Source organism: Thermobia domestica, chromosome 11, assembly GCF_964235325.1.
Source record: "Thermobia domestica chromosome 11, izTheDome1.hap1.1, whole genome shotgun sequence".
Classification (NCBI taxonomy): Eukaryota; Metazoa; Arthropoda; class Insecta; order Zygentoma; family Lepismatidae; genus Thermobia; species Thermobia domestica.
This window is the reverse complement of record NC_137464.1, coordinates 170,581,763-170,607,567: the sequence shown is the minus strand read 5'-3', so window position 1 is coordinate 170,607,567 and position 25,805 is coordinate 170,581,763. Positions and strand designations below refer to the sequence as shown.

The following is a 25,805-nucleotide window of genomic DNA, read 5'->3' as shown; positions in this document are numbered from 1 at the left end:
AAAATTTAGATGGTTTAAAGACCGTCGGGAACTATTCTTTTTAGTTGAAGCGATGGTTGGAGCAATGAAACCAGTCAGTATTTCTGCGGTTGTAATTTTTTGTTGAATTCAGAGCAAACGCAAATGTTCAAAAATAGCAAATGTGACTGCAAAACATATTTACTTACCCATAGTTTAATTACTGCCAACTGACACCTGAATGTGTGATTATCTGGGATGTTTCTGTTCCTTTCAATTTACAACTTGAGAGGGGAAGGAGCTCCCTCGTGGCTAAGCGGTTAGCGTACGCGCCTTTGGCGTGGGAGACCCGGGTTCGATTCCCGGCGGGAGCTCATGTGGTTCGGAGTCCACGTTAATCAGTAGGTCCACGTCTCATATAGCCTCGCTGCTGAACGGGACGCTAAACTAAAATCAACTCAATTGAGAGGGGAGGGATTTGAGCGTCAGGAAACAACTAGTAATACACTAAAAGAAATGCTTCAGGGCTGCGTCGGAAGCGGCATGTTGTATATATATTTCTTCATTCATAAAATATAAATTCTACCATTTTCCCCTATAACGTGACATTTATCATCATTCCTAACAGCGTCATATTAATTTTGTACATGAATGCAGTTAATACACTTCAATAAAATAATGAAGATAAGTAGGGGCGTGTCTTTAAAATTAGTTAGGAAAGATAATTTTGAAAATCAGGCATAATTTACAAAAATCTAGCATAATTCAGACCCGTGTTTGGCATCATCGCGAGTCTCGAGTATGGCAACCCTGTTTATGTGCAGGCATTGTTGCAGTTAGACGTCTTGGATGTTAGTTGTGAAAATGGATAAACGTGAATATCGTGCGGTAAACAAATTTTTCGTTTTGGATGGCTTAACCCCTACGGAAATTCATCCGAAGTTGACAAAAGTTTATGGGGACTCTGCTCCTTCCATGTCAACCGTTAAAAAGTGGGCAGCTGAATTAAAACGTGGTCGCACATCTCTCGAAGATGATCCACGTGAAGAACGGTCAAAAACCGCAACCACACCGGAAACAATCGAAAAAGTGCATGATATCGTGTTGGACGACAGGCGAGTGAAGGTGATTGAGATAGCTGAGAGTGTGAGGAGAGTGTAAACCACCAGCGGGGACAACCCTTACAGAGTGGCTATTTGAGAAAGCGTTTTTGATGCGTTATCCCCTGTAGCGAACGCGGCCAAGGTGGCTATTCAGTAATTTTACTTTTGCCAGAGTTGTAAATCATACTGTAAGCCAGTCAGGGTTTCCGGGTCTTTTTCCCAGGTCCAGGTCTACTAGCAGAGTTCCAATACTCTGCACAAACCATCTTCCAAGCAGCTGTTTCTTGCTATAATCCCCTTGCCTGGCAACACGTCTTTCCTTTTTGTCCTTCCTTTTGAAATGTTTTAAACAGCAGGCGGTCTATTGTTCCGAAACGCACCAAATACGCTCGAGCTGACGTTTTCTCTGCGTTTTTATTGCTTTCGCGTTTCAGATTAGCCACCTAAATTTAAATACATGGTCAGCGTATTCCAAGCGTACGCATGAGCAATAAATACGCTTTGCGATCGCCTCAAGTAGCCGAGTACTAAATGTCATTCACGTCAACGCACAGTCCCTTCTAAGCACTTTCGATGAATTTCAAGCTATTGTTCTCTTTCAAAATAGTCTGCACTTGATTTTGGTATCCGAAACGTGGGCAAAGCCAAGCTTGAATAGCAGCTTGTATGAATTACCGGGTTATCACCTGGTGGAGTTGGTATCTATGTGAGGGATGACGTGGATACGAAAATTCTGGCTATGTCACCACACGAATACAGCTTCTGTGCAGAGTACATTATCATTGAATGTAATTTCTGGAATTAAAAAAATTCTAATCTGTTCTGTGTACAGACCGCCAAAAGCAAATTTTAAAAATTTCGAAGATGAAATAGTGCAATACTTGTTCTTTTATGGAAATTGTTTAGTTCTCGGTGATTTTAATTATAACATGTTAAAGTCGAACAGTGAAACTGAAACATTTCATGATATTTTATCCGGCCTTAACCTGACAATGTGCACTCTAAATCCCATTTTCCATACTGCTACATCACATTCACTACTCTAGGGATGCGCACGAGTCGAGTCGAATCGAGATTTAAACCTGTCTCGACTCGTCTCGAGAAAATGTTGTCTCGACTCGTGTCTCGACTCGAAAATATGTTGCTGTCTCGACTCGACAGTCTCTGTCTCGACTCGACTCGAATTCGAGACGAGACGTCTCGAAATTCGAGTCGAGACAAAATATACGAGTTAAAATATACACACACATCAGCCAGACCATTACGACTACCTACCTAATTGTTAGTATGTCCACCTTTTGGCACGAATAACAACGGCAACGCGTCTTGGCATGGTCGCAATGTTCCTCGGTGGGTCGCTGGAGAGAGTTGGCACCACATATGCACACACAGGTCATCTAACTCCCGTAAATTCTGGGGAGGGGGTGATGCCCCCTCACGTCACGTTCAATCACATCCCAGATGTGATCGATTGGGTTCAGATCCGGAGAGTTTGGGGGCCAGCACATCACTTGGAACTCGCTCCTGTGGTCCTCGAACTACTCCATCACACTCCTGACCTTGTGACATGGTGCATTATCTTGTCGAAAAATGCCACTACCGATGGGAAACATGGCCGTCATGAAGGGGTGTACGTAGTCTGCAAGCAGAGTGCGACGCGTCGGCCGTCATGTTGCCTTGCTCGAGCTCCACTAAACACATGGATGCTCACCTGAATGTTCCCCAGATAATAATTAAGCCCCAGCCAGTTTGCCTCCGTCCCGCAGTACAGATGTCAAGGAGCTGTTCCCTTTGAACACGACGGATTCGCACCCTCACATCGTCATGATGAAGAAGATGTCGGGATTCATCAGACAATGCAACGCTCTGCCATTGTGCCAAGGTCTAGTGGCGATGGTCACGTGTTCTTTTCAGTTATAGTTGCCGATGTCATGGTGTTAACATTCGCCATCGTTAGGAGTGTTCGAAGCACTCTGTGTTCAGACTAGTGTTGTGAAGGCCTGTGAAATAAAACGGAAATTTTGGGTTTAAAAAAAGTTTTTCTTACGGTTTTCCCGACCTGGGGAAAAAACGGAAAATTTGGGTATTATCAGAATCATCATTTTTGTTAATCACAAAATCAGTTTAGTTAATATGTTAAATCAAACATATATTTCATAGAGATATCTTCATTGTTCTATGTAAAATTCCGGAAATGTTGAAACCATTAGAAAAAATCATTAGTTCGGAAATATTGGCAAAAACAGGAAAATATAATTTAAAAACTATTTGTTGGCCTGATGCTAGTAATCTTACTTGCTGTAACATGTCTGCAACATATACAGTGGGAAGTCGAAAATCCGAATTAATTGGGACCACAGGTATTCGGATTTTCAAATTGTTCGGATTTTCGAAAATGACCAAGAAAATGCCATTTAGGCTTACATGTACTGTACGGTATGTTCTTCTATCGATACAGTGGTTATTCAGTACATACAGTAATTACAATACCGTACGTCATGGGCGGCGATTAGGGGGGGCAAAGGGGGGCAGTTGCCCCCCCACTTTTTTGAAGCAACCCATTAATGTATATATCGTAGTTTCATTTGTAAATATAAATTTTATGTATGTATTACTGTTTCATAAGAAAAATGGTGCTATGTAACATTTGCCGTTGCGTAAGTACGTATTGGTTGTCTACCCGTGAAGTTAAGAAAGCTACAGGAATTGCGTTTTAAGTGCGACGGAAAACAACCTAAAATTAACCTATTGGAGCACAACAATTCGAGTATACTTTCAATCCAGAGGTATAGAAGCCAAACCTCCTAAATCCATTTTCAGTTTTGTCAGGAAACGAAAAAGTGATGTCCTTATGTTTCAGAACTGTAACAATTTTCTTGTTTAGAGGTCCCTACTTAATGCAAATGAGTGAAATCAACCATTAAACAAATAAAGTTGTTCAACAATTCTGAAAACATGAGGGCGTCACTTTTTCTTCGTTCCCAGACAAAATTCAAAAATGGATTTAGCAGGTTTTGCTTCTATATCCCCTTCTTACAAAGGCTCGATATGTCAGTCAGCCGCTTTGAAACTAATTGAGAGAACATTTCGCAAAAAAAAGAAGTATTTCACAAGTTATTCTTTAATTGCGCAAAAACTGACAATTCCTAAAATGTCTTATCTTCTTTCTAAAGTAAGGAATATTGATTAAAAAGAGCGTAATAAGAAACAACTTCTACCTTTTCCATTGTTTATAATGTAATATACGAGTGAAGTCGTGTGTGTTAAGGGTTTAACTGTATATACAATTAAATTTAGTGAATTCAACATAATTCTAGGTTTTAGGATTATTTTGTATAGCTAAAGTGTAGAGTGATTCTAAGTATTGTTGTCTTTTGATGTGTTCCAAGAAAGTGAAAACTACACCTAGTGGTAACGAACATGCTTCGGGAAGCTGCAAAAGCAAATATTGCTTAAATGTCGTAGCACATGCTTGTAGTATTTACTGTCTTTCATTTTCTAAGAGTAATAATATGCATTTAATAGCATGTGTGGAACTAAAAATTAAGTTGTTCAATTATCCCGTTTCAGTATAGCATCTACAAAACAAGACTCCTTATTCATTACTATGATTAATATTGTTATTTCTATTTATTTGGTTTTCAAATTTGTTATTAAATAATCTGATTACACAATTTTCCAGACAGAATTTTAAGATATTCATGAGCAAGGAATCAAATCTCTTCTTACATTTTCGTTATTTCAGAGTACAAAGGTCTAGTACCTACTTGCGTTGGTTTTGTCAATTTACTTAATAAAATATGAAATACGATATACAGTATTTTAACTTAAAAATATAGTATCCTATTAGTTATACAGCCTTTCGTGAAACAAAGTGTTAGAAACAACCAGGAAAACTAAGATTGACATACAAATATTCAGATCATGTCTTGCCCCCCCACTTTTAACGTCCAAACGCCGCCACTGCCGTACGTAAGGCTACTTACGTTTAATGTTTCTGAAGAACTTGCTTGTACTCTAAATAACACTGTTCTTGTAAGTCACACTTAAAACTTATAGGCCTAAGAAAAATAAAAATAAAAGTACATGACAAACAATTACATATAAATGAACTTTTGTAAAAACACTGACTTCACATAACGTCGATGGACACGCTATTGTTTGTTTAACGCTAGCGTTAAGAGAAAATGTAAAAAGCTTCTAGGGACCGCGTTCGGATTTTTGACGTTAGGGTTATCGACGTCCTACTGTATATACAATGTATTTCGCTAACGGAAAAATACTTAAAGCAACAGGTTTTAATTCTACTTTACACACATATACCGCACAAGTGAGTAAATTTGAGCAGCGAGAAATATATTAAGTGAAACTTCCGTTAGTTATTATTACAGACTAGCAGAATATCCGTTCTTCGCACGAGGAGAATACGTTTTATTTTGGACACAAAGGGCACCAAAACTGTCACCAATGAACTTGTGGAGCCCCAAAACTATGAATTTGACATTAATATAGACAGTGGCGTATTTACGATCTTCTTTCGGGGGGAAGGGGGGCTTTGCTAACTTTCGGGGAGGGCTTTGCCTGAAAACGTGAAAATTCTGCAAGATATTTCATATACTTTACTATAGTAAGTAAGATTTCGGGGGGGGGGGCTTAAGCCCGGAAGCCAGCCCTAAATACGCCACTGGATATAAATAATTTTCAATTATCCAATTATCTTTACATGTCACCATCCTCCTCAGAGTACTAATGGGGCTGAATTTGTGGATTTAAACGGCATCTTCTGTTCATGGATTCGAGACCCAGCGAGTATGGATTCGAGACCATTTTCGATCACGTATATATATATATATATATATATATATATATATATATATATATATATATATATATATATATATATATATATATATATATACTGTATATAATGCTCAAAAAAATTAGGGGTTCAGCTGAAATATCACACAAGACCTTAAGATAGTGTATGAATAAGCTTGTGTTTGACTCATATATATCATACAAGAAAGAATGCTTTAAGATGCACTAGAAAAATGGGGCACATACTGGTGTTGGGGCACGGAAAACCTTGTTCACATGGCTCATGACACAAGACGGTTATGTGTGCACCTCTCGAACTGCTCACAAACAGGCAAGGCAACAACACTGATTGTTCCTTAATGTCATATGATCACTTCGAATAGCCAACAGAGCCTCGCACCTGCGTGGTATGGATTTAATCAGATTATCGATGAGTTCTTGGGGGATATTGTGCCACTCATCCAGAAGAGCGACTTCCAGCTCTGGAATGGTTGTTGGATTTACTGGCCTAGTGGCAATTCGTCTGCCAAGCATATCCCCAGACATGCTCAACTGGAATGAGATCCGGAGAGCATGCTGGCTACTTCATCCGAGCGATACCCTCAGCATCCAGCATCTCATCCACTAACCGAGCTCTGTGAGGACGAGTATTGTCATCCATGAAAAGGAACGAATCACCAATGGCACCAACATAAGGAAGAACAAGAGTTTTCATGATCTCATTCCTATATCTGAGAGCCGTCAAAGAGCCATTTTGGATGATGTGGAGCTCAGTACGCCCACCAATGCTGATTCCTGCCCACACCATCAGTCCACCACCATGATACTGGTATCAAACATGGGATTGTGTGGTGTTCCACACTCTCTCCAGATGAAAAGACGTCGATTATCAGGCTCTACACTGAATCGAGACTCATCAGAGAACAAAACATTGCCCCATTCATTGCGTCCCCACCCACGACGTTCCTCCGCCTACGCTCTTCGATCAACACGGTGTCGTGCAGTTAATGGGATACACACCATAGGCCTACATGCGTAGAGACCACCTTCTTGAAGGAGATTGCGGACCGTTTGAGTGGATGTTGTGCGTCCTGTTATTGTTCGGAAGGCTTGCGGGAGCAGACTTGTATTCTGACGCCGGTTTCGACGGGCTGTTAACAAGAGATAACGATCCTCTCTGGCTTTGGTTGCTAGGGGAAGTCCCTGCCCTTGTCTTCTTCGAACACTTCCAGTTGTTTGAAATCGATTCCACAATCGGGAAATCACACTTTGTCTTTGTGCCACTCCTATGGCATGTGCCACCTACCACCGAGACTGACCAGCTTCCAACCTGCCGACAGCACGCCATGCCAACGAGTCTGGCAAATCACGTTGTTGCGCAATTTCACTACGTAGATTTCTGACGCACTAAACACAATGAGAACAAAGGTATCCTGGAGCTGAGATGTGTTGGCAGCGCCACACTACAAAATGATATCTGGTAGCGCCACGTCACTGATCACATGCACAGATGTTCCAAACGGTTCATTTGCACGTTGGGCCTTCATGATTTTAATCTGAACAGGACAAGATACAGTGTTCTCACATTATTCGTAAGAAGTTTAACATGTGATTTCATCTGATTCCCTAATTTTTTGATCAGTATATATATATATATTGTATATTAGCTAAATATTATATATATATTAGGTAATTGTACGTATAGAAGTCAAGGCCTGTGGAAGTATTACCCTCATTTCCGCAACTGCGAAAACTATGGATCTGAGACTAAATCGATCATTTTGGATTACTTTTAGATGTCTTGGTATCCTCCGCCCCCTTCCCGCTGACTCCCGGCTCGCATACAATGGTAGCTGAATTTGCAAGTGATTGCTAATTAAAGTGTCACCATTCATCTCACCGACCGCGAAAATTATGGATTTGGCACTAATATCGGTGATTTTGTATTACTTTTACATGTTTCGGTATCCCCCCCGCTGACTCCCGGCCCGCATACAATGGTAGCTGAATTTGCAAGTGAACACTAATGAAAATGTCACCATTGATCTCAGCAACCACGAAAACTATGGATTTGACACTAATATCGGTCATTTTGGATTACTTTTACTTATCTCGGTATCCCCCCCCCCGCTGACTCAGGATCCATATACATTGTAGCTGAATTTGCAAATCATCGCTAATGGAAGTGTCACTATTGATCTCAGCGACCGCGAAAACTATGGATTTGACACTAATATCGGTCATTTTGGAATACTTTTACTTGTCTCGGTATCCCCCCCCCACTGACTCCCGGCCCACATTCATTATAGCAGAATTTGCAAATCATTGCTAATGGAAGTGTCACTATTGATATCACCGACCTCGAAAACTATGGAATTGACACTAATATCGGTCATTTTGGATTATTTTTACATGTCCCAGTATCCCCTGCTGACTCCCGGCCCACATTCAATTATAGCTGAATTTGCAAATCATCGCAAATGGAAGTGTCACCATCGATATTAACGACCGCGAAAACTATGGATTTGACACTAATATCGGTCATTTTGGATTACTTTTACATGTTTTGGATCCCCCTACCCACTGACTCCCGGCCCGCATGCAATTGTAGCTAAATTTGCAAATCATCGCTAATGGAATTGTTACCATTGATTTCAGCGACCGCGAAAACTATGGATTTGACACTAATAACGGTCATTCTGGATTACTTTTACTTGTCTCGGTATCCGACCCCGCCCCGGTGACCCCCGGCCCGAATAGGGTGAATTTGGAAGTTAATGTGATCAGAGTTTCATCATTGATTTCAACGACGGCGATAACTATGAATTCGACAGTAATATCGGCCATTTTCTACCACTTTTACATGTCCCTGTTAGCGCCCCCTGAGACCCCCTGGTTCGAATTTTGAAAAAAAAAAGATTCGTCTTGATCAGGGGCCTGGGCCAAGGTACCCCTGACCAAAATTTGGTAACTCTCGGTCCATTCGTTTGGTCCCCATGCCACATACAGACAGACAAAATCAAACAAACAAACTATTTATTTTTTATATTAGACTAGATTCTTGCAAATTATGCCAGATTTTCATATTATCTTTCCGAACTAATTTTAAAGACCCGCTCCTACTTATCTTTATATATATACACAGTATATTTATATTTATATCTATATATGTGTATATAACAAACGCAGGAATTACCCCCTAAATAACACTCCTGGAGGACCCCTTTCTCAAAAAAATTGCTGGGGAAACACTTGCAGAAACTTGTTTTCGTGCCGGACGATTACCGAGACCTGGTGAACAAAAAAAAAAAACTTTTGCGATCGAATTAAAAAAAAATAGTTCTCCTCAGGTTAGTATTCACTGAGAATATTTTTATAAGATTTAAATATGATGGGTAAATCAGTGGGCTTTGAATATATCCACATCGTATCCACTGAGTTGCGAAATTGTGTGTCTGCATGGGCGGCCGAAGAAAATTTTCTAGGGGGGCATCTTCAATGTTTGCTATATTAGTCTGGCATTTAATGTGCATGGTTTTTTTATATTACGTATACATTTTCGTGAGCCAGGGTGGTAAATTCTTATCAAACACGGAGATTATGAAGGAGCAGATCTACTGTACAAAATATAATAAAAACATCTCTTTCGGATTTCTATCATCCCGCAGTCCAACCCCGAAATAGGCTTTTTGTTTTTAAACAAGATAACGTGACTAGCGAATGCTTTACATTGTGAAGATTATATTAGTGAAAATTAAGCGAATATAATTTTACAACTTAATATACATATTACTAAATGTTGAACTCCCCGTTCCTCCCATACTTCCACTTAATCCAGTGGATATTAATGTAACAATTACAAGACACACGCGCATATAAATACTCAGAAACAAGCACATATACACGTACACATACACAAATATGAACACTTCAAATCTATTTACATGTGGTGGACTGCGCTGCATCAACCACTGTTATCTTCGTCATCATCTTCTCATGTATCTGCATTATTTGATTCATCCACAGATTTATTTGTACGCATCATTCATTTTTGCATTTTCGGGAGGGTTCAGGGTGCTTAGCGTATGCGCATTTCTCGAACGAGGTTTGATTCATGGTAGGAGCTCATGTGTTTCAAATCCGACGTTAAACTGTACGCTCACGTCTTGTAGAGCTTTGCTCCTGAAAACGACGCTAAACTATAATCTAATTTAATATTACTAAATATTAAAAAATAATGACTTACCAAGGTGACATTAATTTGGCAGTCATCAAATCCATTTTATACTTCCACTTAATCCAGTGGATATTAATGTAACAATTACAAGACACACGCGCATATAAATACTCAGAAACAAGCACATATACACGTACACATACACAAATATGAACACTTCAAATCTATTTACATGTGGTGGACTGCGCTGCATCAACCACTGTTATCTTCGTCATCATCTTCTCATGTATCTGCATTATTTGATTCATCCACAGATTTATTTGTACGCATCATTCATTTTTGCATTTTCGGGAGGGTTCAGGGTTCTTTCTTCATTTAAAGAGTCGGTTCTCTGTATTGGAAAGAGAATCAGGGGAGGAAGGGGGAATTTATACTTTATGAATGGATAACATTTTAAGAAATATGTACAAAACATGCCGCTTCCGACGCAGCACTGAAGCATTTCTTTTAGCGGTGTACTCTGATGATCATACCCCCTCCCCTCTCAAGTTGTAAAGTGAGAAGGGACAGAAACATCCCAGACACTCAGGGTTCAGTTGACAATAATAAAACTATTGTAAGTAAACATCTTGTGCAGAGTCACGGTTTGCTTATTTTTGAACATTTCTGTGAATTCAACAATACAACAGCGGAAATATACTAACTGGTTTTATTACTCCAACCATCGCTTCAACTAAGGGACAATTCCCAACGGTCAGTGAGCCATCTAAATGTTCGTTCTTTTTCTGTTCTCCAGAGGAAAGAATGAGATTTTGCCAAGATGCTAAAGTCAAGATGCTAGATGCTAAATGGGAGTGAATTATGCTAGATCTAGCACCAAGATACTACATATGGCTTCACTGGCGGGCTTCGAAGTCTACAGAAATTTCTGCCAAAGCATACAAAAAAAAACAATAGCACAATAGTTTCGATAACATCTGTGTGGTCCTTCGGTACGCTACACATCCGGCAAGAAGCTCAATCCAAAGAGTAGTTTGGACTGCACCCGTACCCGGCTAACAAAAGACTCGTAGCCGGCTTGTATAGATAATTGAATTCAAATTTTTAAGTATTCATTTACTGAATGCCCATATCGTGTATGCATGCATTTGCATGCATTATTTAATAAGTAAATAAAGTACACACACAATTAATTATGTCAGCGATAAACGGTGTTTATTGAAAAAAAAACTCTCCAAACAATGAAGATTAATCTTAGACTGGAGAAATGGTTATCCTTCCTTTTCATTATAATTTGGCCATGAAACAAACGCCTGACAGACATACAACCCCTATATACAACTATGTGATGTTGGAATATATAAGAGTATGATGCTTTACTTTTTCAAAAATTTCAGTACTTCTAGTGAAATGAAATCTTGAATTTTACGTCCCACGGTTATGCCGGTTAGGCTAAAGGAGACGGTGATGATCAGAAATGAATGAAATGGCGGAATGAAGAAAGTGGGAGGAAACGAGAGACCCCGAGAAAACCCACGAGCATGGTGTTTGTCCACCACAAAGTCCACAGGCGCGATCTGGGATCGAACCAGGGCCCCAAGCACCGAAGGTGAACGCCCTACCACTGAGCCACCGCGCCCACACAGTACTTCTAATGTACTCCTATAAATGTAATAAAGAACTAATAGCCATGTTTTTTCTAAATAAAAATATTCAATTAGAACTGCACAATTTACACAAAATTTGGAATCGACAAATGAAAACGGCACGTTTCTAGCACTTGTGGGTTCGAGATCTCATTGTTGAAAGCATTGGAGACAAACATATAAACTTTTCTGTGAGGAGAAACATATACGCGTAAATCTAGTATTTTAATATATAGATAATAATTGGAATAGTTTTATTTTCGAGTGCTATTTTTTAATATTCGCAATATTGAAATTTTTGAACTTACATTTTTCGCTGTTTGAAAAAGAGATATCATTACTAGTAAAATTAACTTAATACGAACATTTTTTTCAATTTTTCCGGAAAATCGAAAAAACGTTTTTTTAAAAAGCAGGTTCAAAATTTCCTGAAATTTGACAACACTAGTTCAGACACACTTGCACTTTGCCCAGCATTAAACTCTGATCTTAGTTCCGACGCAGTTCGCTGCCTGTTCTGTTTTACCAGTCTGCCCAGCCTACGATGTTCGACATCTGTAATGAGGTGGGGGGCGCCCAACCCCTCGACATTTTGATGTCTTTTCCCCTTGGTTTCTCCACTTGTTGAAGACAATCACCACAGCACTCCTCGAACACGCGACAAGTCCTGCAGTTTCCGAAATTCTCGTGTCGAGTGTTTCTGAGCGAGTACTTTCTTCAAAATAATATTAAAAATTATAGAAAAATATTCGAGTCGAGTCGAGATTTTTACCAGCTGTCTCGACTCGACTCGAGTCTCGACTCGAAAATTCGAGTCGAGAAATACGTTTAACTCTACTCGTCTCGAATTTTACAAAGTGTGTCTCGACTCGTGCGCATCCCTACACTACTCGATCTCATGTTAACTAATAATCCGCAAAAAAAAATGTTCACTATGGACAATTACCAATTCCGGGTATATCTTACAACGATCTTATGTTCGCCTGCTACTCTATACACACTCCGAAGAGGCAGTCAAAATTTATTTCGTACAGAAACTTAAATAAAATAAATGAAGCTGCCGTTTTCTTTAATGCGGCAAATATTCCTTGGCAGGTAATCTAGAATTCTTCGTGTATAGACGAACAACTTAATTTCTTTAATACTGCGATATTAACACTATTTGATAAGAATGCTTCACTCATTAAACGCAAAGTATCGCGACCTTCTTCCCTTGCATTTGCAAAAGCTTCCCTTGCATGAGTGGAGCATTTGCAAAAGCTCATATCGGAAACAATCTTCCAACTGATCAGTTCCTTTTACGACATAGATAATTAAATAATTCTGGTATTTTAATAACTATATTATTGTCTCGGATTTTTATTCCTACATTCATTGAAGCCAGAGGGGTAACTTTGTTCTTCCGTTTCAGTTTAAGAGTATTAAAATAATTTCAATGTACAATTTGAGTAAGTATGCGTAAGTATCTGTAGTGATCGAATTCTGTCAGATAAACCATACTCTCTGCAAAAAATAACTAAGTTTCCAAAACTTAAAATTTTATATCTCCCGTACGAATAAAGCTAGAGAGATGTATTATACACCAAAATGTGTGCTTTTTATTCTCTACATATCATCATTCTTTATAGTTTACGCTGTCTCTGCTCATTTTGGAATTATCGGCTCAAAACTGAAAATCGGCGGGGCCGAAGCTCAAGGTTAATTTTTAGGAGAAGGAGGTCAAAAACTACAACTGTGCAAAGTTCCTTGCTTGTATGTTTTTTTTTTCAAAATTCCTGCATTAATTAGCCATTAATTTGTTTGACTAGGAACAGACATTTTATAGATGATAGTTATAATACTTAATATTATATTGGTAGTCAAGTGGTTTATTTAGAAAAGTATGCTCGTAAATAATTGCTTTGTAATAATTTAAATTAAGCAAGAATTTATTTTGTTACGATAGGTACATAGAAGTTATTTGTGTCTCCAGTTCGCTGCGTCGCGAAGGAGAACACAATGCTTTGTGGGTGTACAGAGTGATTCAAAATGTATATTATGCATGAAAAGAAGGAAAATAGTTGATATTTAGTTTCTTTCTAAGTGTTTCTTCTCTCTTCAATTTCTTCAGATAGTTAACGTGTATTTTCAATAGTGAAATACTAAAACTGTAAATTTTATTATACTTTAGTTGTTCAAAGGAGTTTTGCACCATCATTTATTGTTAAACATAATACATTAACCCTTTATGACCAGCACTATCAGTGGCGTATTTACGATTTTGTTTCGGGGAGGGCTTTACTAACTTTCTGAAAATGTGAAAATTCTGCAAGATATTTCATATACTTTACTATAGTAAGTAAGATTAAGCCCGGAAGCCCCCCCCCCTAAATACGCCACTGGTTGGCTGGGTGTATTTGTGTATATCTTTTTGTAAAAAAGTCAAGGAAAATGTTTAAAAAAATAATAGAAGCAAAAAGCAAATGAATAAAACAAATGAAATTGGCGTTCCTTTAATATAACTATATCAATCTTATCACACAACTTCTGTCATACGTATTGGACACTCAACAAATAAGGGAAAATTATCTGTCAGTCGGGAAATTTACTTATGGGAAACCAACGAACACTGCTGCCAACACCAAAAATTTTAACAAGATCATATTCATACATCAATAATCATATTTACACATTAGTGCTGTTCACATTTCAATTCATGACAATTTCGATTCTCGGTCTTTTGGAAAATCGAATATCTGAAAATTCGATTTCAAAAACTGCAACTGATTTTTTGGTTCTGAAAACTAAAAGAAGATTTTTTTGGTTTCGAAAACCGAAACTGGATATCAGTTTTGAAAATGGAAAACCGAGAACCAAAAATCGTGTTTGAGAACCGAAAACCGAAAATCGATTTTCAAAACCGAAATTGAAAATCGATGTTTTGAAATTTCAACTTCTTCAAAAGCTGATTTTCAGTTTTCCGAAAAGTCTTTTTGGATAGCACTAGTAGGCCTATACATCGTGGGTCGAAATATTACTTAAGAATTTCGATAGCGAAATTTGGGATGTCCGGCCTAATTCGGTACATGTGGCAACCGTAGTTCGATTCCCGGTAGGAGCTCATGTGGTTCAGATTCAACGAGTAAGATATATATCACGTCCTATAAAATCTCAATGCTGAATAGCATAACTTTAAGTTCAAAACTAACAAATCATAGAAATAACAATCAGTAAATAGGGATCTAAAATTTACGTATTTAATTTCAGGAATGCTCAATGTTGATGTCGTTCGAAGTGTTTTTCGATAGTTCCTTTCGTCTAATACTTATGTATTTTTTAAAGCTAGTGAAGGAGTTAACAGTAAACGAGGCCGCCAAGCCTACAAGCTTGCTCTCCTTCAAAAAGTAAAAGAAAAAAGCTTAGACCAGAAAATAGATTAGAGATGAGAGACGTTACTTACAATTTTAACATTAATTTCTCAGACTTTTTCAGTGTAATTAGTTAAGCTTAAGTATGAAACTTAGTCCGGTAAACAATAACTGAAAACAATTCAAGTGTATGTAATATTGAGAATTACGAAGGAATATATACTCGCATTACTGTCTGAAAACGATGCAACATTCTCTTAATTGTTTAAATAATATTGATAATAATAATCACTGCCATCTACTATCATTTTATTTTAAGAATATCAGAGTAGAGTGTATGAAATGCATTTCTATTATTTGGATGTGAGAGAAATAGATCACAACGCTGCAGAACAAATTCTTTTCTTGTCTTACTAGTACTATATACAGTGGCGTATTTACGATTTTGTTTCGGGGAGGGCTTTGCTAACTTTCGGGGGGGCTTCGCCTGAAAATGTGAAAATTCTGCAAGATATTTCATATACTTTACTATAGTAAGTAAGATTTCGGGGGAGGCTTAAGCGCGGAAGCCCCCACTCTAAATACGCCACTGAGCACTACTCACGTTTCAACAATTTAATAACTGTTACTACTTACTTCATTGTCTTCACAATATTAGCATTTTCATTTACTCTTTTCTTTGAACCGGTTACTATCAAGTATTTAAAGGTATAGAACACAGTAAATATTGAAAGAGTTATTGCAAGACATAGACATAGGGGTGTAGCCACGGGGGACCATCGGGGCTAGCCCCCCTCCCCCAAATAACTTCCTGGACCATCCAAATGACCAGCTTTTAAAACATCATCGTAATATTACTTCTCTTCAGTCATTTAAAAATAACAAAGTTTACATATAATTAGTAAATTACGGTAAATTATTTACCGATCCTTACCGATCGAAAAATAATACTTTACCTCTTCCGTGTAAGGAATGACCAAATGCATAGCTTGCTACATTTGCTAGAATCGATTGGTCTGGGACAGTAGTTCTTGGTTAAGCATAATAAAAAATTACCTGGTACATAATATTTATGGAGAAAAGCAAAGAAAAAGGGAAGATAAAAGCGTGTGTTTTTAGGACCCGGACGGAAACCAAAACTTTCCTGTTTTTCCAGGCGTCAAAATCACTAGTTTTTTTTTTATTTATTTATTTTGTAGCTGCTCCCTGAAAAACGACGGGCTTCTTCTAGGTAAACCTGCTGGCTACAACCCTGCATAGACAGGTAGATAATTACAGAGACGAACATGTATATTAACAGATAGAGTTATTGCCATACCTTTCCATTGCTGTGAAAACTGAGGTAAAGTTTAATTCTATCAGCATTAGCCAATATAACATCTCTCATCACTTGCGTTTCAGGTTCAGAGAATGCTGAAGGACCTGAGTAAATTAGATCACATGGGTGGCCGCTTGCACCGCTCTCTGTAGAAGATGATATGCAAAATTTAAATCATAATGAAAACTTTCTTAATACGCATAATGTAGTAACAACTAGTTACATGATAAATTGCAATTCTACGTTTGTTTCATTAATAGAATGAATACGGTTAAGTTAAGACGGGTGGTACAGAGTTCGAAAACCAGTCACTATATTATGTGGCAGTCTAACTGACGTTTCGTGTGATCAAATGAATGCTATTGCCAAGCCTCCATCTAGAAAGCAGTTTCCAAGGAATTGTTGTGACACGGCAACAAGATATTCGTCTCATAAGGAACTTAATACAAAAGTTACGACAACGGAAGAAATACTAATAATAACATCGTAGTGTGTATTATACATAAATAATTTAATCTTATGTCTATTTCAGCGAAATGTTAGTGCGACAATCAAGGACGCCCATCAGGGAGGCAAGGTGGGGCGCTCGCCCTCTCTAAGACGAAATTGTACTTGGGAATATTGAAAACCCAATAGAATTTTTACATTAGTTACAGCAAAATTTGAAACTATATTTGAAACGTCGCTTATACTTGCCCCCCTTGGAAACCACAACATGGGCGCCTTTGGCGACAATCTAATCAATGTATAGGAACCTAACGGTCTGGGCATATGATACGTATTATAATTTAAGAGATTATTTTGTTACATTCAGATGTCTTTCAGAATATAATCCCTCACACTCACTTACAAACCATGAAACAATTTATAGAATATAAATATGAGAAAGGGATATTGTGTGACCCTGATAATGCTTACTTTTAATAGTAAGGTCTCTGATTCAATCTCATTTCATGTGAAACTGTAAAGGACAACGCATCTGTGTGCCTTATTGGAGTTCTCCAGTTTCAACTAAGTTTACTTCTCGTTTCACTACTTATTTTCTAATATTCAGTTGCAATAATTGGTTGTCTTTTTCTAGCCTACAGGATATAATCGCGGGACGTTAAATTAAAAATTTAATTTCTTTCACTACTACTTTAAATTATAATGCAATTAATATAAAAGGTATCAATAAACAAGAATATTATTAAACGTATCTCGGCACCCCACTACCGGAGCCATGCCTTTCTCCTCAGCGCACGGTTCGAAAGTATTTACTATCATAATACATCACATACGTCTGTTTTAATGGCTTTGTTTTAGTTTCCTGTACAATATCCTGGTTATACGCCTACTCTGGATGTGAACTACAGTTTTGACCCACAGAACACAGTGATATTTAAAAGTCCCATATCGATTGAGTAGGTATTTTATCTTATGGATTTCAGATTGATCGAACGTTGTGGGTAGAGATGCAAAAAAGCCGGCTTTTTTGAATCGATGGTTTTTTCACATAAAAAGCCGGTTTTTTTGGAAAAAAAACGAGAATTTTGGAAATTTTGGCTTTTTTCAACTTCATGATTTTTCTATCTAAATAGCTTTCTTATAGTATATTCTATAGTTAGATAAGAATTCCATGACCTGAATGTGATATTTCGCTCTGAAATTCACCATCAAGATGGATGGAGCACGTGTTTTACGAATTAAAGCTAACATGAAGAATGTAGTATTTGAGAGTAATTTTAGAGGCTATTTAACTTCATTTTAACTTTTGAGTTATCGACATCTCTTTTCTTCTCTAGTTTGTCATCCGTGTTTCATTTCTAAGAGCTTTTAGTACTCTAGCTTCTAGCGCAAAAGTTAAACTTGCCCGTTTTTCTATTTATCCGTCAAAGCGTACGTTTTTCAATATATCCGTCAAGCCGTACTTCCATATTTCTGTTATACTGTAGCTGTGAAGTGATTTAGCAATAATTTTCCGGACACAACCTTGAATACCAATTTATACAAATAATCAGTAGCGGATTGAGAAAAGTACTTTAGGAGGGTTTTTTCTGATTGTTTCGTTTCCTAAAAAGTCCTAATTTTATTTGGGAAGTGCTTGAAGTTTATGAGTACAGGCATAACTAATATTTCGTTTCGTTTATATGTTTAGCAATAATCTTCCGGATACAACTTTAAAAATCATTTTATACTGAGAATCAGTGGCGGATTTAGAAAAGTATTTTGGGAAGGGTTTCTTACTAATGTTTAGTTTTTTTAAACATTCGTAATTTTTATTTGACGGGAGCTTAAAGTTTATGAGTAAAGGCATAAATAATAGATATTTCGTTTGTTGCAGACATTCCGTAACTTTGGGGAACGGGCTTCAGTCCGAAAGACCGCCCCCCTAACCTTCGCAAAACCGTCACTGCTGGTAATTATTAATAATAACGATTTAAAAACAATAAGAAAGGAAGTCGGCCAACTCACAGTACACGCACTATTTCTACATTCACAGATGGAATGAACAAAAGCTTTGTCAGAATGGTCGAATGCTGGTTAAATTCCGGACTTCCCGATAGAAGCGCAAAAGCTAATCACTCAGTCATATTTGTTGTGGAGTTGTCTTTAGCTTAACTTAAATATATTCCGTAGTCTTTTTTTTGGGGGGGGGTTCCGTAATGATATGTTGAATCCCTCTTGTTAAAAATTTAGAAAACTTGAGGATTGGGTAAACTGTGATGGTGGTTCTATAAAACTTAACTGTAGAATTTCAAGAATATACAGAACCAAAAGCTCTAGATGTGCAGCCTTTAAGTGTATCATATAAATCTAAGTATTTCTCTTATGTTTTATTTTAATTTTATTTTGTTTCAAAAAGAGGGTATGGAATATTTTGAAGTAAAAATACTACATACTATTTTGCTAGTTATTTGTGTATTCTTTAAAAAGAAGTGTTTACTTTTAGGGTTGGCTGGTTTACACCAACTTTTTTTTTTTTAATAACTGGTTTAAACCACAAAAATAAAAAGAATGAAAAATGCGAATCGTGTGAACTTCATGGTAACGTTTCCAGATATCAAACCACCTGCAATAGTTTTATTTCCCTTTCACCTTTTAATCAAGGTGTCCCATGTTCAATTCTCGGTCGAACCACAAACCTTCTTTCATGCGTAACCCAAGTAGCGGTTCGGATGTCAGTTTAAGCGAAAGTCTTCTTCTTGATAACCTCGGTATTTCGTAAGGATGTTAAACCTAAATATACGAAACAAACCAAATTGTATATTTCTGCATGCCTAAATGCGTGTTGTTTTATAAAGAAGCCAATATTGCTTAAATATATTGATAGAAATTGGCAAAATTTATCGATTGCTTACGTAGCTTCCAACATTAGCTTGGATTGGACTTTCAATGATATCTACGTACCGGTACTAAATTTGTAATTTAATATCTCAGTTTTAGCGTACTGATTATGGTACGTTGACCTTTAAATTTTACATGCAAAGCAATAACAGGATTTTCCCGTTATTGTCTTACATTTCAAGTAATGACGGGATTTTCCCAATGGCTAGGGCGGGAGATTCTCAACTTAAGAAATTTACTGACCGCACTTCTTTAAGCTTATGGGAGTTCTTCCGGCATAACCCCGCTGTTGCATAATAACATCAAGGCGAAACAAACTTATTTCTGTGAATATGTAATATAAATACATAAAGCAAAAAATCTAAGTCAAAAAAGCCTGGTTTAAACATCCCCCCAAAAACGGGTTTTTGGCATTTTCAAAAACAACCACGGTTCTTGCACACTCTGCTTATTTTTGTATATAGGAGGTTTAAAAATTCTTATTATATACATTGGTTAATCCTGTGGAATTCATAATGTAAATATGTTGAAGAAAAATTGTTTGAAATATTTTTTCGAAATTCATAGTTTATTTTCGATGTTTTATATTATTATCAGCATCAACCACTAATTAAATGATTTTTTGTGTTACAGAGAAGCGATACAAAGTCTGTTTTATCAATTTAAAGCAGTATTTTGAAAAAAGCCCAAAATTTCCCAAGCAAAAAAGCAAAGCAGAAAAAACCGAGTTTTTTTTCCAAAAAAGCCGTTTTTTTCCGAGCCCTTGCATCTCTAGTTGTGGATAACGCAACTTTAAAGTTACAGATTATCCCCAAAATTAATTCCTGTATATGATATTCTTAGGGATATTTACCAACTTTCGTAATGATGCACTAGCCACAATATGAAGTAAATCATGGCAAAGTAAAACGGCTGAAATATTCGAACGAATACAGCTGGAATCACAATATCGTCAACGAATGCATTCAAATAAGTATTTCCAACCATCTAGAGACAATATCTTATATTCGAAGCGTTTCGAGCATATACAGGATGCACACAAAGTCTCTTACATATTTTAATTATTACTAAATCAGAAACTAATACTTTTAAAAGTAAACTGTTATCAATGATAATAAAAATTAACTCAGTTTTCCATCCTGTGTCAGTGTAGTTCTATATTTGCTCCTTCCCGTCACAAACCAATAGTCGATTACTTTCCACATACGGTTTACCATATCGATATTCGTAGTGGTTGTTATTACGTTGATCATTCTATTTGAACCAAATATGGATAGAGCCGTAGTATTTTGCGTAGAATCTTGTAAACTTTGTAAAAGGCATATCCAATTCTCTTGCCCCTGATCGCACGAATTTCCTATCAGTATGAGGATGCTTGAGGGTACAACGTACTCTGGTGGTTAGAGCGTTGAACCCATGTTCGCGTGGTCCCGGGTTCGATTCCCGGCCAGTGCTTCCCCAATTTTCAGCGTCCACCCAGCGTCGTGAGGCAAAACTGGGGAGTCACGTGAATAAAAGAGTCACGGCCACTAGGTATAGAAAGCTCTCGATACGTCGATTAGCGACAGGGGCGGCTCTAGATATTTTATCCCCTAGGCAAAAGGCATGTCTACGCCCTCATAATCTCCTTCCCCAAACCCAAACCTTGTTACCCCTGACATTTTCAATACATCATCACATTGTTACCATTTGTTTAAGCATTAAATACAATAAAACTTACTCTCAATGCCTCTCTCTTTGTATTAATAAGTAGTATAAGTTGCCTCTTGGTATTAATAAGTAATCTCTAAGCCAATTATTTTTTTTTAACTTTTATTTTTTGAAATGGCATTTGGAATGAAATTTTACTAATAAAACCACACTGTAACCAATAACCGTGAAAATAAGTGCCTCCTACCGTATAGGGTTAACCGTTTTTCCAAAATAATGGTAGCAGACCGTTTCCCTGTCAGATGCTTGTGTCGGGCATGCGCATTGGAGAGAAAAAACACATGTTCGAGAAGCGAGGATTGAATGAAAATCAACCTTTTCACGGCTGTGATCGTCACAACAAAGTTTGATTAACCGATAGCCAACGATTTCATCTCGACGTCACACCAAGCATGAGAAAGTCGACGCTAATTGGCTCTGGCTGAGAAAGAAAATTCAATGCAATCGTTCGTTGCATCAACGAATTTTTGTTTGTAAAATAATAATAATAATAATAATAATAATAATAATAATAATAATAATAATAATAATAATAATAATAAAGACGATAATAGTATACGACCTTAATTCAAGATAGCCCCCCAGATTTTTTGAACACTCCCTCTAAGTTCAAAATTCTGCATAAATCACTGGTCCTGACGTTGTAGACAAATGCCTGTAAAATAAACACAATTATACTTGTTATGTTCGATAAGATTCAAACTATTAGTAACATGCACTCTTCAAACACTGCTCTCTAGGTTAGATGGTATATTGGGATATTCACACTAACATCATCATGGTCTTGATGGCACATATGCCGTAGTGTGAATTTAGTTCCAATCGAATGATATATCGAGATTTTCTTAAGCACATTTCACCAGTGTATTTTATCACGATAAATGCTGTGAAACTATAGCTACTTTAAATTAATGATAATTACCATTCCAATGATATCCAAAATTTCTATTATTATCCACTCCTACACAATTTGTGAAATTATACCTGGCACGGTTCTTTCTCCAAAATCTGTCCTGTAAAAGGAAAATGTGTATTATAATATGTAAAATATATTTTAACACTTTTCAAATACTATTGAAACTCCAAGTCTAAATGTAACAATAGGATCATACCAGTATGCAAGGATCTGCCAATTAAAAGACGACGGAAGCCAGTAAAGAGAAAAATGTATTCGTATGCCAATAGTATTCATCATCGGCAACACTCGTTTCCCATCGTGATGTCAGACGACGGCAATTGTTATGGTTAAGTAAGTAGAGCTAATGCTACACTATCTCCCGCTTTACTCAGTCCGCGAGACACTCTCAAATTTCTTTTCAACTCTCAAACACATATGAATCGCATGAAGACAGGTCAAGATTAAAAGCGAAATAGTCCAGAATGTACGAATAAGCTATGTGGTATCTAGCAATATAATAAGGGTGTGTTGCTCCCTTGTTAGGACACTGTGGTTCGGTCTTTGTCTTTTTTAGCTGCTGCTGCAGTAATGCACAGCGTGGCCCGGAAGTAGGCCCAACCCTAATTGGTGTTTCCTAACGGTTTTAGGTTTTACCCACATTTGTTTGGTAACATTGCTTGGCAGTCTGGTAACATTGCCTCAACTGGAAGAAAATGGTATCAAAGACACTGTTGTGACACAGCAGGATGAAGCACCAGCGCACTTCGCGATTCACGTGCGCATTACCTGAATCAGACGTTTCGTGGCCGCTGGATTGGAAGAGGTTGTGCATCTTCACCAGCTCCCATTGCCAAGAAGTCCCGATATGACGACACCAGACAATGGTCTCTGGGGTTTCATAAAGCAACAAGTACTCGTAAGAAAAACGCGATATCACACAACGCAGGAATTACGAACACTATGGAACACGCCTTCCCCCTCGTGACTCCGGAGTATCCCCGCAAAATATCTGCGAGAACTTGGCGCAGAATTCAGCTTTCTTACGACATGGATGGTGATCATACCGATGTTTATGACTCTTAAGACTTCAAGGTAACTGTACAGACATTCTACCATAACTATCACTAAACTGTTGAAACTAAACGGGGGTACGTCCACTTCCGGACCACCCTCTAAGAGGTTATCGACACTGATTATCGCATCTCACTCCAAGAATTACGCAAAAATATGATCAAAGAATTGCTACGGAATTTAGTTAATTGGTCTCAAGTATGAAACTCGAAGGCGATAACATTTTTATTATGGTACCTGGTGCCATTCGACACAGTAGGGAAGGAAAAATATACTACAATATAATTATAAATATCTGTATCGTATGATTCATTTTTTCACAGGACAATATTCCGCAAGGATGCAATTGACTACGGGACAGTATTGATTCTTCTAAAAGAACTTTATGAACTACAGAGATCTAGTTCGTTATTGTAACTATAATAAATACACAGCATATCGGAAAAATAACGGTACATTTTAAATTAAACAAAACGAATTAAGTATTTTACCAACTGTAATTCTTTTTATTCAAGATAATCCCTTCCGCATGAATACACCGCTGGGCACATTCAACTGATAGTAGCATAGAGCTTTTAATATCCTTTTTCGGAATTGCCTCAATGACCCTTATCACGGCAGACTGAACGTGTGTAACATCATCATAAAATGTTTCTTTCATGGTCACTTTTGATTTTGGGAATAGGAAATAGTCCACGGAGATAAATCAGGTGAATACAGAGGATGTGGAAGCCCACAGATTTGTTCTTTTAGCAAGAAAGTCACGAACAGCGACAGTTCTGTGACATGGTGCATTGTCGTGTAATAAAGACCAACTGTCTGGCGCTCCATACTCGGGCATTACGCGAATGACTCGCTTCCACAAACGCTTCATAACACCCATATAATATACACAATTAACAGTTTCACCCTGTGGAACGAATTCCCAAAGTATAATACCTTTGGAATCATAAAAACAAATCAACATTGTCTTCTCACGTGACTTTTGAAAACGCGATTTTCTTCGCTTTCGGAGAACCTGGGGACTTTCATGTAGCACTTTGACGTTTTGTTTGCGGGTCGTACTTGAAGCACAAAGTCTTGTCACCAGTTACAATGGATTCCAGGAATGATCTGTTCCGTCTGGCAGTTTTAATCAAGTCCTTGCAATGTTCAATGCGAGCAAGTTTTTGTCGTCAGTTAAGATGTGCGGAACAAATCGAGCACAGACTTTCCGTATCTTTAAATCCTTTCTCAAAATTTTGTGAATCATGTCTTTCGTCATATTTAATTCCTCCGCCATCTATCTCACAGTCGAATTCGTATCGTGGGCGATCATTTCACGCACTCGTTCCATTAACTCATCCCGATTGTTGTTTTTTCGGTCTAACCGGCTTGAAGTAGTCTTCCAAGGATTGACAACCGTCCTGGCATCACATATAGCACTCGAACATACGTGTACGAGATAAGCACTCATCGCCATATACTTGTTTTTATCATTTTCAATTTTTGTGTAAATATTTTACCTAAATTGAACAAATGTTTTAACAAAATTTAATATCGGCTCTTTGCTCCAACGTATTTTTGTGACGAGGTGATACCAGATACATTCACTTTTCTTGCTATAACCTGACACTCCGTTAATCGGTTCTCATGATTGTGATCTCGTTTTGTTGAGCAGGTATCCGATGATATGTTGTTTCAATGGATGGATCTAGTGGTTATCTGTAAAGAAAAAATTCTGTTACTTTCCCGACATACTGTGTATATGGGAATGTGTACAATAAAACTCTTGAATTTGGACAGTCCTTTATCATGAACCCTCTCCACTATGAAAACCTTTCCTAGGAACCAAACAAAAGTTTAAATTTGTGTGTACATTTGAAACCCTTTTATTTTGCATGTCCTTTTATATTGTATCTTGAACATGTGTGTATTAGAAACCCTTTATCTTGGACATCTAATATCTCGTGTCTTGAACATTTATTTGAAACAGTAGATGGGCTTGAAAATACAGTGTGGTCCGTTCAAATTCCCTTAATTTCAGTTAATTACTGTGAACAAAGTACGATGAATCTTGAAATACCTGTAACCCCAAATGAAAAGCCATATATTGAAGTTTTATGTTCATGACTTTAAGTTGTTCGTTTCCGTGCTAGATAGCGCACTGCCCCATAAATAAAAATGGTCCCTGTTCAACAATGCACACAGGTATTGGTGAAATATGCTAAGAGAAAATGTATAATTTCAACACAACAAAATTTCAGACGAGTATACGGATGAGTTACAAGGACAAGTGATGCTAAACCTATTAGTCTGTGGTCCAATATGTTTCTAACAACCAGCAGTGTCTAAAAACAATCTGGTAGAGTTCGCCATCTTCTGACATGAAATGGCGGCAGAGATTTAAGCGGGATTTAAAAAAAGAAACCAAGTAAATCTATCCACCATGC

The 25,805-nt window shown here is 37.5% G+C and overlaps 1 protein-coding gene across 2 annotated transcripts in view; it reads right to left on the bottom strand.

Annotated features, from left to right (window-relative positions):
* The window catches only part of LOC145664558 (carboxypeptidase B-like), a 98,533-nt gene that overhangs the window by 23,497 nt on the left and 49,231 nt on the right, over positions 1-25,805 (bottom strand). For both annotated transcript variants that reach the window (XM_081731327.1, XM_081731326.1), the window contains exons 6-7: positions 22,327-22,417; positions 16,368-16,513 (exon numbers count right to left, since the gene is read on the bottom strand). In XM_081731327.1, coding sequence (XP_081587453.1) covers positions 16,368-16,513; positions 22,327-22,417 — 237 coding nt within the window. The remainder of the gene's footprint in view (positions 1-16,367; positions 16,514-22,326; positions 22,418-25,805) is intronic.